The sequence below is a fragment of the Girardinichthys multiradiatus genome, chromosome 10 (assembly GCF_021462225.1).
Source record: "Girardinichthys multiradiatus isolate DD_20200921_A chromosome 10, DD_fGirMul_XY1, whole genome shotgun sequence".
Lineage (NCBI taxonomy): Eukaryota > Metazoa > Chordata > Actinopteri > Cyprinodontiformes > Goodeidae > Girardinichthys > Girardinichthys multiradiatus.
Genome location: NC_061803.1, coordinates 3196397 through 3210315, shown reverse-complemented (window position 1 = coordinate 3210315; position 13919 = coordinate 3196397). Strand labels below are relative to the sequence as shown.

The 13919-nt window shown below is 40.8% G+C and overlaps 2 protein-coding genes across 3 annotated transcripts; one reads left to right on the top strand and one right to left on the bottom strand.

Annotated features, from left to right (window-relative positions):
- Positions 1-54: 54 nt before the first annotated feature.
- nubp2 (nucleotide binding protein 2 (MinD homolog, E. coli)) lies at positions 55-3452 on the bottom strand. Its single transcript, XM_047377605.1, has 7 exons — positions 3337-3452; positions 2871-2986; positions 2583-2781; positions 1183-1337; positions 827-937; positions 616-685; positions 55-273 (listed from the first exon to the last, which is right to left on the bottom strand). Exons 1-7 carry the CDS (start codon positions 3350-3352, stop codon positions 134-136), a joined length of 807 nt encoding a protein of 268 aa, XP_047233561.1. The 5' UTR covers positions 3353-3452; the 3' UTR covers positions 55-133.
- A 2264-nt stretch (positions 3453-5716) lies between these two features.
- LOC124875559 (SPRY domain-containing SOCS box protein 3-like) lies at positions 5717-13674 on the top strand. Of its 2 annotated transcripts, none has more exons than XM_047377773.1 (7): positions 5717-6162; positions 7917-8049; positions 8944-9124; positions 9777-9964; positions 11949-12051; positions 12139-12264; positions 12729-13674. In XM_047377773.1, the coding sequence occupies exons 1-7, from the start codon at positions 6122-6124 to the stop codon at positions 13271-13273; spliced, it is 1317 nt and encodes a 438-aa protein (XP_047233729.1). In that variant the 5' UTR covers positions 5717-6121; the 3' UTR covers positions 13274-13674. The 2 variants fall into 2 exon arrangements, with proteins under 2 accessions (XP_047233729.1, XP_047233730.1); XM_047377774.1 differs by lacking the exon at positions 5717-6162 and adding an exon at positions 6249-6914.
- The last annotated feature ends 245 nt before the right edge of the window (positions 13675-13919 follow it).

The following is a 13919-nucleotide window of genomic DNA, read 5'->3' as shown; positions in this document are numbered from 1 at the left end:
ACCGCAAAAGCTTGGTGTGGGCTGAAGGCAGAACCGATTTAATGAAAACACTAGTTAAGATGTAATCAATGTTTTTATGTTAACAGTACAAGACAAACATTACTAATATCTGCATCATGTTATGCAAAAGAAATCAGTCTGACTCGAGGCTCTGGAGCAAAGTCTGAGAAATGCTGCTGATTGCACTGAATGTGGAGCTTTCAGGAAACGACTCTGTGAAGTCTTTGCCCTCCTCTAAACTGGCACTGAGTAGAGGATCCAATGGAACAGAACCTGAAATGAGAAGATCAAGGCGTATATTAGTACTGGAATCAGCCAAAAATGCTTAGTATGGACCAATCGGGCCACCGTATAGCAGAACAAGTTAAAGTATCACTGTTACATAAAGCTGGTCTCTGTACCTACATTGGCATCATTATTGATCTGCACACAAGGCAGCAATTAAGAGAAACTATCTACTGATCAATGCGTTTAATTTCATTCAGTAGTGCAGTTTCTACTCTTGTTGCACCAGAATCTCAATCAGCCATTTTAGCATCAAGGCCTTCAGACTCCTGTGGCATGTGTTTGGCGACACCTTGTGGCTGGAGTTGGTATTATAACAAGCTGACACACCTAGAAACACCGATCCGGTCAGTTTGGCCAACTCTTCACCTCCACCCTGTGAGAAAATGTTGCTGCATTCCTGTAAGAAATTGACACTGATTTATAAATATACATTCTGGATTTTCCAAACCATATTAACTGTTAATATTCAGATGAATTCACGTGTAAACTGTGATGATCACACTCATCTAATTGGGATTAATAGAACAGGATTACTCACAGAGCAGTGCGGGCAAACAAAGCCACTCATGTTCTCAACAATTCCCAGGATCCGAACACCGGTCTTCTTGCAGAAGGTGATCTCCCTCCTCACATCACCAGTGGATACTGCCTGTACCCAATACAGAAGCAAAACAGAATATCTCATCCGTGTTCCAAGATTTGTTCTCCACAATCCAAACCCTGGTTTACATCAGTTTTGATTCCTGGAATTATGGAAGAAAAGATAAGAGGAACTGGAGACACAATGCTGCTATAAATGCTGGTGAAAAGGTTACAAAAACATGATGTAAAGTAGGAAGTTCCTAATAGTTGGTTTTTTTACTTACTCCAGGCTGAACTCGGTTTAATGTTTACCTGAGGTGTGGTGACCAAAACGGCTCCGTCCACTTTATGTTTTTTGAGATTTTCCAGTACAGCCAAATGCTCATCAGATGTCCCTGGCGGCGTGTCCACCAGCAGCACATCCAGCTCCCCCCACGCTACATCTGACACAAACTGGCCAATCAAAGCTGTGGGAAAGAGGATCCAGGAGTGGAGAGAACACTGAGCTGGGGAATGTGAATTCAAGAGCAAATCATGCTGCACAACACTTTGTCCTCAGTCATTTTATCCTTCTCTGATCCAAAGAAAATGGTGATGTTGTATTTTTATTCTCAATCCATTTCAACTGGTCAGTTTGTTTCTGCCATATGAAAAATACTTGTGTCAATAAAACTGCATAGAAAACACCAAATGGTTCGCAGCAAAATAACAGAAAAGATATTAGCTGGGGTAATATTGTACATTATAAAGACATACGAAAAAAGTACTGTGTGCATAACTACAAGGCAAGAGAGCATTTTGACCACATAATGTTTATGCATATTTCAAAGATGTATAAACTTGAATGCTTATTGGATTTAAACAGATCAGGTGGCGTCTTCCTGCAACAAGGGACGGTGTGGCCTAAGTAGGTCAACACCGTTAATCAAGCTGCACATAATTATTAGGCAGCTTCTAATCCTCAAGAAAAATAGGCCAAAAATGACATTTTAAGGATTCTGAAATGGCAGAAACAGTGAAAGGGTTTTTAGACGGATGCAGTGCTTTTGGTACTGGGAGATGATCAAAGAGCCATCAAGTGTTTGGTTGCAAATAATCAACAGAGTCAACAGAAACTTCTTTTGCAAATTAGCTACCAAAGATTTGAGAAGAATGAAGCTCCCAGGAATCCATTCTCCTTGAGGCTCAGTGACATGAGGAAGGTAAAGGAGGCTGAAACCCAACCACCACTGAGCAAGACACATGAGTTAAAACATCAAAACCAGGACAAGAAATATCAGAAGGCGGATTTATCAAAGATCTTATGGACTGATGAGAGGAGAGCGACTCTTGATGGCCCCGATGGATGGGCCTATAGATTAGATCAGGTATGGGCTCAGACACCAGCTAGGTGGAGGTGAGGAGCTTGCATGGAGTGGTGTAACTAAAGATAAGCTAGTTAGACTTAAAATCAACTCTCAAACCTACTGCCAGTTTTTACAAGAGATGGATTTTTTTCTTTTTGTTGCAGAATAAATCTGAAATCTAATAGTTGTCAAATAATTGAGCACACAAAGATTTTCTCTAAAGAAAACCAGGACTTCACTTTTATTTAAATATTCACATGTAATGTTTAACAACAACTCAGAGCTTTGTGGTTGAAAATAAAAGCCTCACAAACTTTACAACTTTCCTAATGATTTAAAATCCAGTGAATGGTAGCTTGGCTTTACCAGTTTTCTTTGGGCCCCTCCACACCACAGCTTCATCTGGGTCTTCCATTAGGAAGCCAATCGACATCAGTGCCAGATTCTTCTGAGCATCTTTGTAGACTGGTACCCATCCTGAGTCACACTGGTGCACTTCCGGCCGGCCTACATTCAGCATACGGGGGATACTGGGCCCACAAAGGTCGACATCAAGAATCCCAACCTGAACAAGATGAAGTTTTATAAACTTAGTTCTGTTGCATGAAAGCCACCAGATGCAGTCTGCAATCAGGCTGTTTCTGCAGGACCCACCTTCTTGCCTGCATGCCTCAGAGCCATGGCTAACTCTGTGGTGATGGTACTCTTTCCCACTCCTCCCTTTCCCGACAGCACCAACACAACATGGCGAACCTGGGCCAAGCTCCCATCTCACAAGAAACGAAGAAATCCACAGCTTACAACGGCCATTAATGAAGTATATATCTAAGCTACTTTTTCATACATGGCACGTATAAAAAGAGGCTCACATTTTATCACTAGTTAATGTTTATTAGTCTAAAACTAGATAGTGAATTCAAGTTTTACCAGAATAAACTAACAACTTGATTATCAGAAGGTAGTGAGCTTAATATGCCGGGAAACGTTTGGAGTTCAAGTTAGGTTTAACTAACAGTTCAGTGACGTCCACATTCAGCTGTATTTGAAGTCATAAATATATTAATTTAATGCGGCGATAAATCCTGAGTTATAGTTTATTTTTCCGGTATATTTAACCTACCATTATTCTGTTCCATGTTTCAAATGATGGATCGTAAACATGCACACGAACCCGGAAGGGAAACAATAACTTCCGCATCGTCATGAACCAATCACATAACGCAGAATCAACCTAAGTCCCGCCTCTTTTTGCAACGTAAGCGGACGCGATCATTGCTGCGTCATCCATTTATTATTTATTTAGATCAGTTTTTACTGGTGTTTTAATTTGTTAGCGTTGAATCTGACGTCTAACTCATTTTAATGATTTTTATTTAATTTTATGTATTTATTTTAAGTTCATTGTATTATGTATTGTGATGGTTATCCTTGATAAAAAGGTTAACATATCCACAAATTAAAACAGAAAAACCAATATGAAATACAATGTGTGCAAAAAGGCATAAATGCATTTAGATCACTTTAATATTTAGTATTTTTACTAAATTTAAATCGTTAAATATGACATATTTTGTCTAATCATGTACTATTAGTAGTAAAAATAAACATTTAATGTATAACTATGATTATCGTTATCACCCTGCTTGATATGGGTGACAATGAAAGTACCGACTAACATATCATGAACTGCATAATAACATATATAACCATTTTTCTCACGGTGTCATTGATTCATGCTAACCTTTTCCTGTTGTTTTTTTGTTGTTGTTGTTTTTTTATCATTTGAGGACTATCAAATTATTTCTGTTTGCTTAACGCCAGAATAACAATAATAATAATATTTGAGTTAAATGGATGTATTTTAAAACAACACCTCAGGCGCAATGATTCCTTATGTGACATTATAAGAAAGTCAAACTATGGACCTTCACAAGTCTGGTTCATCCCTCTGACCAATTTCCAGATGCATGAAGGTGCCACATTCATATGTTCAAACAATAATATGCAAGTATAAACATCATAGGTTCTGTGTCCTGTAAATGATTATGATTTGCTCGAAATGTTTGAATCAACCCCAGAGCAAAAGACGCAGCTGAAGCTGTCATTTCCCACTGTGAAATGAGTCCTTTAACAACATGGGCTAAAAGGCCACTCTGAGAGCAGGAAGCCATTTTCAGTCTGCAGATGTACACAGGGAAAATACCTAAAGTTATGTAGATGTGTCCTGAGGTTTAAGGGAACTAAAATGGGAGTGTGTGGCCAAAATCCCTATTGTATCCCTACTTTAAAGAACAGGGCCCTGATGACAAAGTGTTGTCAAGAGGAAGATGAGACATTACAACCAACAATGCAGATGAGCAGAAGGCCGCTACTAAAGCAACCTGGACTTCATAAGCACCTGAGCAGAACCACAGGCTGATCATCCCCATGCTACACCGCATTGATGCAGTAATTCATGCAAAAGGAGCCCAGACTTAGTACTGAGTGCAAATACTGTACAGTACATGGAAATTCCTTAGTCCTGTGTAATATTCAAATTGTCTGAAAAACCAAATCTTGGGTTTTCAGTAGTTCTGAACCATCATCAAAAGTAACACACACAGGAAGGAGAAAGCATGTTATGCAAACACTTAAATCCCCCTACTGGCTTCCTGTAGCTTTCAGAACTGATTTTAAGATTTTAATGCTTGTTACTAAGTTTTTTCATGGCCTCATCCCCCACATCTTCATGACATGAATGCTGGGTTCCACAAAGAGTGTTAAGGTCACTCAATCTGGTGATAATAAGACTCAAATAAGGAAGAAGAGGCTTCTTTTAGTCATCATGGCCCAAAATCTTTTCCAGACATATTGAGAGATGTGGACCCTTAACTTTTTTAAAAGGGTGTTAAACCCCACCTTTTCGCAGTTGCGTTTTAGATTTTTGGTTTTGTTTTTAATTTCTTTAGTCTTATACTTATTTTATCTTTAATAAGTGAACTTAAAATAATCGAATAATATAACTATATGAATTATTGGGATGCTTTGGAAGAAAATACCAACCATATACCAAGAGTTTAAGTTTTCTTCCGTAGGATGCATCTGTGTTTTAGTCCAGCTTTATGCCAATTGCGGTTTGGGAGCATTAAAATGCGTACAGACGAACCAGCGCCCCCTGGAGTCAGAATACATGATGACATTTTATATTGCGACAATTTATATTAAAACAATAGACCCCAATTGTGAATTTTGCAAAGAGATTCCAGAAATATTATTATTATTAGTCATTGATTTTGGAATATAACAAGGAAATTTCGGAAGGCATGTAATAACTTTATAATGTGTAATATTGATACTATATTTTCACTAAAGTATGAGCATTTTATTTTCATTTTCATGGAAAGAATACTATTACAAACAAAAGACTGGCAATTCATCTAATTATAATATTTGGCAAATGTCATATTCACAAATGTAAATTTTTTCTCATCTTCACCTTATTTTCCAGCTTTGGTTAAAGACTATATGCATCTGCTATTTCCAAGAGTACAAACAAAAAAGCTCGAATTACATATGAATGTTGTAGGTCATTGTAACACTTTCATTTACACGTCAGCCTTGGTAGTAACTCAGTGTAATATACCTAAACATGGCAGTGCATTTCTTTAGTTCTTTGTTTTCTTTAGCCTGGAGTGCACAGGCCAGCAGCCACCACATGATGAGCCTTTAAACAGCTGCAGAAGAAACAGAAGAAACCAAAAAGAAGCAGTTGAGCCAAACCAACACGAGCTCCTCCTCTGCAAAGCTCTGATCCAATGGGAACGTGGTGAGGGCGTGGACAAGTTCTGTTTACTTCTGTCCTGCAGAGAAGTGGGACAGACTGAAGGCTGCTACTGTCACACATATACAGACTGAGGGCCATCCACATGAGCCACTGCTACACAGTGTTCAGGAGGACCCCTGCAAGGTAAGAACATACTCCGCAGCTGTTCAGATAGAGTTAGAAGTCCCTAACGGAGTTTTATAATGAAGAAAGAACAGAGGAAGGTTTGTTGAAGGGTAGTGGGGCAGAGCAGCAGATCATGTTCACCTCTCAATAGAGGAACAGAGGTGAGAGAAAGATCTGAATTCCTTACATCTTTAATATTACTCATTCTGCTGTTGCTGACTGAATCCATTCTTCATCTATCTGAGTCACCAAGGTACTATCTACAGTTTGTCCTGACTCAGACCTCCTGATGCATGCTCAGTATTTAGGGTAAGGCTCAATTAAAATGAGACCTGCTCTAGACTGACTAATCTAAATTAACTGCAATCATCTCCTGCACCTGCTTGGAAAGGAAGCGACCAGCTGCTGTCATTAACATGCCAGCAGGTGCAGGCTGTTTAAAACTTGAAATCTACGTCACAACAGTGCAGAAAAACAAACAGGGAGCCTAACAGTAAAGGACTGTGTTTGAGATAAGCACAGCAGTGCATGTGAGGCAACTGATTGCAGGGATGATTGACTGTGAAGGCGGTAAACAGATCAATGAACAATGAAGATGATGAAAAACCCAAAATGATCCACTTTATTTGGGTGTCGTTCACTCTTCCATGGCTTTCCCCAGCCGCAAACAGAACAAGACCCATCTTTTCATATTTTAGGCTTCCTGTGCAGCCTGGAAAAGACCACAAAACTGTGGATTTGGATTTTAGCCTTTTCCACATCTGATAAATGTGAGAAATACTTTTTACTTTGACCTGTATGTAGATGCTTTGATTTAGAGCTTAGTTTTTGTCTAACTCATTGATCATTTTTCCATTCTAATTTCTATTTCTTGGGTTGTAAACTGGCCCCTGGGTTCTTGAACTGGGTCTGGGTTAGCTGCCAAAGTATTGAAACTCTTTCTGTTTACAAACTGATTTAAAGCTATCTGTATTTAAATACATGTGGTTTTTGTTTTGACTGAATAACTGCCAGATACAGAAATTTAAGATTTTATAGGAAAAATGGGTGCTAACTTACTGGAGTTTATTTTTGGTGACAATTTTACAGCCATGGGATTCATTCTGTGTTGATTTAGGAGAAACCAGACCTGATAATTCTAACTATAACATAAAAGTTTTCCGATGTATAAAAATGAGTGAGAAAGCCCTTTTGAATAGGGAATAAAAAAATGAAACCAAACTACCTGGATCTAAAAACAAGTATTCCTGGCATTCCTTTGGGTCGGGTGACTTCCGCAGAAGCTGCTGTTGCTTGCAGACGTGTTGGGTTTACAGGTTTAACACATGCATAGATCTTCCTCCTGCTGCCAACTGGGACATGTAGGCACGGATGGAAACAGGAGAACCAGCATGCATGGATCGCTGCCCTTGTAGTGCTGCCTCTTAGGGATGTTTTGCACATTCATGCTGACTGGAGGAGGTTTGCAAGAAAGTTAAAAGCCAAACTATTTGGAGCAGTTAGACAGGGTTGTGAGATATTTTAGAAAAGAATGAAGCATTGTTGTTCAAATTCCAGTGGAAAGTCCTGAATAAGCAAAAAGATGCACCCAGAAAACTGAGTTAAGAGTAATTGTCTCTGTCCTAGTTCAGTACAGCATCACGGGTTTGAAAAGACTGTCAGCAAGTATGTTCAGTGTGTGCCAGGAGGTCATAGTGGCCATAAATAAGGCTAACATGGCCTCCAGCACGTACGCCAGCTGGTCCTCAGGTCTTATGTTTGGCTGTCTACAGAGCTGCCATGCTGAGAAGAAGCTGGAGCAGCAGAGCTCGACATTTGGCCTGGAGCGAAACACAGCAGGACACAGATGTCATGGCAGCTGTCCACGCCACCAACAAGGAGTGGGAGAACAAAGCAGTGACACAGGTGAGGCAAATATGGTTATGTGACAAAACAACACAAAGTTGTCCATAATGAAATGTAAGGAAACTGATACATCGTGTTCCTGTTGTTTACAACAAAAACCTGAATAGTGTGGAAGGAAAACCTTGCAGAACCACCTTTAGCTGAAATTGCAGCTCCGAGTCTTTTGCCGCTTGAATCTACCCGCTTTGTGCTTCAAAAAATGGACAATGTTGATTTTTCTTTATAAAATAACCCAAGATTAGTCAGAATGGACTGAGCTGCCACAGGCTCTATTGGGTTTAGGTCCGGACTTTGACTGGGCCGGTATAACACGTGAATGTTCTGCAGGTTAATGGCCCGTTGTCCTGCTGTAAGGTGAACGTCCACTCCAGTCTCAGCTGTTTTAGGGCCGACAGGTTTTCCTCCAACATGACGATGGTGAAAAGGAAAAAATACAAAGAAATTAAGATGTGCTAAAAATAGATGAAAGAAATATTTGCTACGAGTTGATTTTAAATGTTTAAAATTTGTAAAAGACAATGTTTCCACCTGATGTCCAGACATTTTCCACTATCTGCCATCAGAAATAGCTGAATGTAAAACCTGTGAGGAATGGAAGTCTAGTATATTTGGAAGGCTTCTAATTTTACTGAGTTGCACACATAACTTCTCACACAGACCATTTACAGGCAAGACAATCTTAATGAGTCTTAAAACGTTGCTACAGAAGTGTGGATTTAGAGCCTTAGATTGCAGTGACACAACAAACCTGCTGTTTTTTACTCCTTTTGGACTCCAGGCTACTGGTGGAATTGCAAAAATGTTAAATGCAGCCTCAGGCTCCTTTGCTGGAACCAACCCCACTAGCTGCCATTCACAGAGCACGGATATGTTTGTGCTGCCCGTGTCTCCCAGATCAGCGACTTCGAGTCTAAGATGGATCACCTGGTCAGAACTGGACCCGGCTCTGAGGTAGTGGCCCTGCCCTGCGATGCAGCTGTGAAGCAGGAGTCGTTCCCCCTCTGTGAGGCGCCGGAGGAGCTGAGCCTGGGTTTGTGGGCTGCTGATGACTGCTTCTGCAGGGAGGAGGACCAGGGTGAGCCTCATCTGATAAAAGCACTGATTAAACACAGTAAATAAGCAGAGCCCTCATGGTTTATACAAGAATAAGTAAGTTTTACTCCATGAACACACATCATATCACTCAGTGTGTCTCAATCTTATTCAGTTTACATTCTCGTTCACTATGAAAATCATGTAATACTTCAGTAATTTGGGTTTGGTCCATGTTGTTCTTTTTCTTCTGGATTTAAAAACGTATTATTTTCCATCCTGTCCTAGAGCGAGTAGCTTGTCAAATACAGTAATCAGCTAATAAGCTATTAATAAACCAAGAATAGCTCATGCACAGAGTTTACCCCAGTTGTAGCTCTGTTTTGCACAGTATTAGAAATATAATTGCATGCAATGAAACAAAGATTTTTTTGCAGAAGAGGGAGAGGACGGAAGTCTCAAGGCGAAGTCACACCGATGAGGCCATGCATATAACTCCAATGGTGGCAGGAGATAAAGTCTAAGCCTAATCCATATTGGTGGGCTTCCTCCTGGGCTAATGTAGCACAGAACCTGTGCCTGAACCTTTTATAGACATCCATTCTGTGGTTGTTAGCAAGAGCTCGAACTGGATCCATCACTGTGTTGAGCTGATTGAATGTTTTTACAACTTGTAAAAATGCTTGTTTTCTCAGTTTTTGACTGGGTGTGGGACGAGCACTGTAAGTCCTCCGGAGCCTCCCTCAGCTGTGACAACAGGAAGGCGAGCTTCCATTCGGACTACAGCTGCGGCACCGCCGCCATCCGTGGCAACAGGGAGCTCTCAGACGGCCAGCACTACTGGGAAGTGAAGATGACTTCTCCTGTCTATGGAACAGACATGGTCAGAGTCTGTTTCTTTAGATTGGTTAAAATCTGAACCTATCTTATTTGTCATTCTGTTATAGCAACCAAATCAATTAAATTCATTTTATTTATATAGCGCCAATTCACAACACGTCGTCTCAAGGCTTTTAACAAAGTCGGTTCATCGAATCATACAGATTTCAGGTCAGGTTCATACATTCCAATTAATCTTAACCATTGAACAGTTCAGTCAGATTCAGTTATTTATTCAAACTGGATAAAAAGTTTTTCTGTCTAAGGAAACCCAGCAGATTGCATCCAGTCAGTGACTTGCAGCATTCACTCCTCCTGGATGATCATGTAGAGACAGTGGACAGTCACTGGCGTTGACTTTGCAGCAATCCCTCATACTGAGCATGCATGTAGCGACAGTGGAGAGGAAAAACTCCCTTTTAACAGTAAGAAACCTCCAGCAGAACCAGAACCAGGCTCAGTGTGAGCGGCCATCTGCCACGACCGACTGGTGGTTTGAGAGAACAGAGCAGAGACACAAAGAGAACAAAGAAGCACTGATCCAGGAGTACTTTCTATGGGAAGGAAAAGTGAAACATCAATGGTTATAGCTCCTTTAAAGGCTTCTTTTAGGAGAGAAAGACGGCTAAGCAGATGAACTCTGAGCCAGTTTTCAAGGTTAGAGTCTGAAAGAGAGAACATAGAGTTAGTCACAGTAGAAGCTCAGTCAGTAGCCATGTCTAGGAGAGAGAAAGGGTTAAACACTGAAAGACAGGGCTATGTGTATCATCGGTAGAAGGTGAGCATTAAGTTGTTGCCAGCAGAAGCTCAGACGATTCCCCTCTCCAGAAAAGTGTCACATGTAGACACAGTCAGGCCAGGTGTAGCTTCTAGGAAGAGAAAAGAGAGAACATAAAGTTAAAAGCTGAAATAACAGCAAACAATGCAAAATTGGAGAGTAGTGTGAGAATGTAGCGAAGAGGGTGAAAGTGGTCATTATGTCCTCCAGCAGCCTAAGCCTATAGCAGCATAACTACAGAGATAGCTCAGGATAACCTAAGCCACTCCAACTATAAGCTTTATCAAAAAGGAAAGTTTTAAGCCTAGTCTTAAAAGTAGACAGGGTGTCTGCCTCACGGACTAAAACTGGGAGCTGGTTCCACAGGAGAGGAGCCTGATAACTAAAGGATCTGCCTCCCATTCTACTTCTAGAGACTCTAGGAACCACCAGTAAACCTGCAGTCTGAGAACAAAGTGCTCTGTTAGGAACATATGGACCAATCAGATCTCTGATGTATGATGGAGCTAGATCATTAAGGGCTTTATATGTGAGGAGGAGAAGTTTAAATTCTATTCTGGATTTAACAGGGAGCCAATGAAGGGAAGCTAAAATAGGAGAAATATAATCTCTCTTTTTAATTTTCATCAGAACTCTTGCTGCAGCATTTTGAATCAGCTGAAGGCTTTTAACTGCATTTTGTGGACATCCTGATAGTAAAGAATTACAATAGTCCAGCCTTGAAGTAACAAATGCATGGACTAGTTTTTCAGCGTCACTCCTGGACAGGATATTTCTAATTTTAGCAATGTTCTGGAGGTGAAAGAAGGAAATCCTAGAAACCTGTTTAATATGGGATTTAAATGACATGTCCTGGTCAAAAATAAGAACAACTGTTATTATTTGCACCTTCATCTGTTATTTTTGACCACAATCTTCAATGTTTATCATTGGGATTTTATGTGACAGACCTACCTAAAAGACCTACCTAAAGTGGGGCATAATTGTGAAATGGCCGGAAAAGGAAACACTTGTTTCTGTTTTTATTTGTAAAACATCCCCTAATCCTTTTTATTCCACTTCACAATCATCCTCAGATTTGTGTTGATCAACAACATAAAATCTTAATACAATTCATAGACGTTTCTGGCTAAATGTGACAAAATATGAATACTTTTGCAATGACTTGTTGTTTTATCTGCTTTTTGGTTTGGGCTTTTTTCCTCTGTAGATGGTGGGGGTTGGAACTTCTGAGGTGAACCTGGACAAGTTTAAATACAGCTTTGGCAGCTTGCTGGGCCACGATGAAGACAGCTGGGGGCTCTCATACACAGGTTAGACTTGGTTTTGTTAAACTAACTGGAATTTTATTTATCTTTTTACATTTAGCTGTTAAAGCAAAATAATGTTTGTGTTTGAAGGTCTGCTTCAACACAAAGGAGAAAAAGTGAAATTCTCCCCTCGGTTTGGCCAAGGGTCGATCATAGGCGTTCACTTGGACACATGGCACGGCACCCTGACCTTCTACAAGAATCGGCACTGCATAGGTAGTTTTCTCTTTGCGGTTATAAACCCCAGAAAGCAGCAGTTGTAGTTATGCCTGCTGCTTTTTCACCACAGCACTGATGCTACCTTGGTAAAGATTTAAAGGTTTTTGAATGACATGGGTCTTAACGACGATGCTTAAATGACTTATGTTTTGGTTTTAAGTGGGTTGGACCATCTGGTGCTGGGCTAAAATGGTTCAGGACGGATTTGACAGGTCGAGGCTACTGTGTGTCGTTACATAATTAGAAATCTGAGCAAGCTAAGGAGACACGTGGGGTTCCGCAAGGCTTCATTGTTGGGCCGCTTTTATTCAACATCAACACGACCCCCCAGCTCAGATTAGGGAGAACTACAACATGTCTTATAACATGTATGCTGATGACCCTTTGTTGTCCTGTAAAGTAAGTTGAATTAGCCGGAGTATGAGAGAAGCTATACCAATAATCTTGCCTTCTGTGAACAGGTATTGCTGCCACCAGGCTGCAGAGCAAGAAGTTCTACCCCATGGTGTGCTCCACTGCAGCTAAGAGCAGCATGAAGGTGATCTGTGCCTGCTACACACCCACCTCCCTGCAGTACCTCTGCTGTGCCCGGCTGCGGCAGATGTTGCCCTGTTGTCCAGACATAATTAATGCCATGCAGCTGCCCCCGGGCCTGCGGACCGTCCTCCAGATCCATCACGGCTGGGTGTTCGCCCTCAGCAGCACCCCTGACCCATCTGAGGAAGAGGAGGACTACATGCCCGAATCTTGCCAGCAGGATGCCCTCAAGCAGATAAGCGTGCCTTCTAGCCCCTGCCTCAGCCGCTGTCCGAGCCCCGTATCGATCCCAAGTGCCTGTGCCGACCCATATCCTGAAACAGTCCCACAGTACCACTGCCCCTGTCACACGACTCCTCAGAATGACTCCACCGCCTGCCACTGTCCTCCGACTCCTCCGAGCAGTGACTACGAGAGCTGCTGCTCCGACCCAGAGGATTATCAGTGCAAAAGATGCCGCTGGACGTGACCCGGTTCTTGGGTCCAAAGCTTCTTCTACCACTGCCATCAGTGTTTGCTCTGAGCATTCTCACCTTCTAGTCAACATTTAACAGCATCAGTGCTTCTGTTTCAAAGTGTCATAAATATTAGAGATTATTCTTGCTTTCATCTTTAAAATGCCACAGTCAATGCCTTTGGAAAAGGCAGATCAGACTCTGAAAACCAAAGAGGGAAACTTGTTGAATGTTTTCAGGGATAGACTCCAAGAGAGGAGATTCTTTTTATTACTATAAGTCTTTTTATAAGTGTTTTTTATCTATCTTGAATATCAGATGAGATTACACTGATGCTGTCTGTTTTTCTATTTATTGCTACACCTGATTGTGAACTTTCTTACAATCCTGTAAAATAAATCCAAGAATGAAATTATTTTTGTTTTAGTTTTTATTCACCAAGTGTTTATATTCCTGTAACTTTTTCAAATGTTTTATATCGTACAACTATAAACCTCACTGTATGCCGTTGGGATTTTATGCACTATAAATCCTTCCTATTCATATTTAAGCACTACTTTCTGTTGGTCTGTCACATAAAATCCCAGTAAAATATAGAGGTGAAAGGTTAAAGGAAATAAATACTGTGATACTTTTTACTTTTATTGCTTTGCTTCTTAT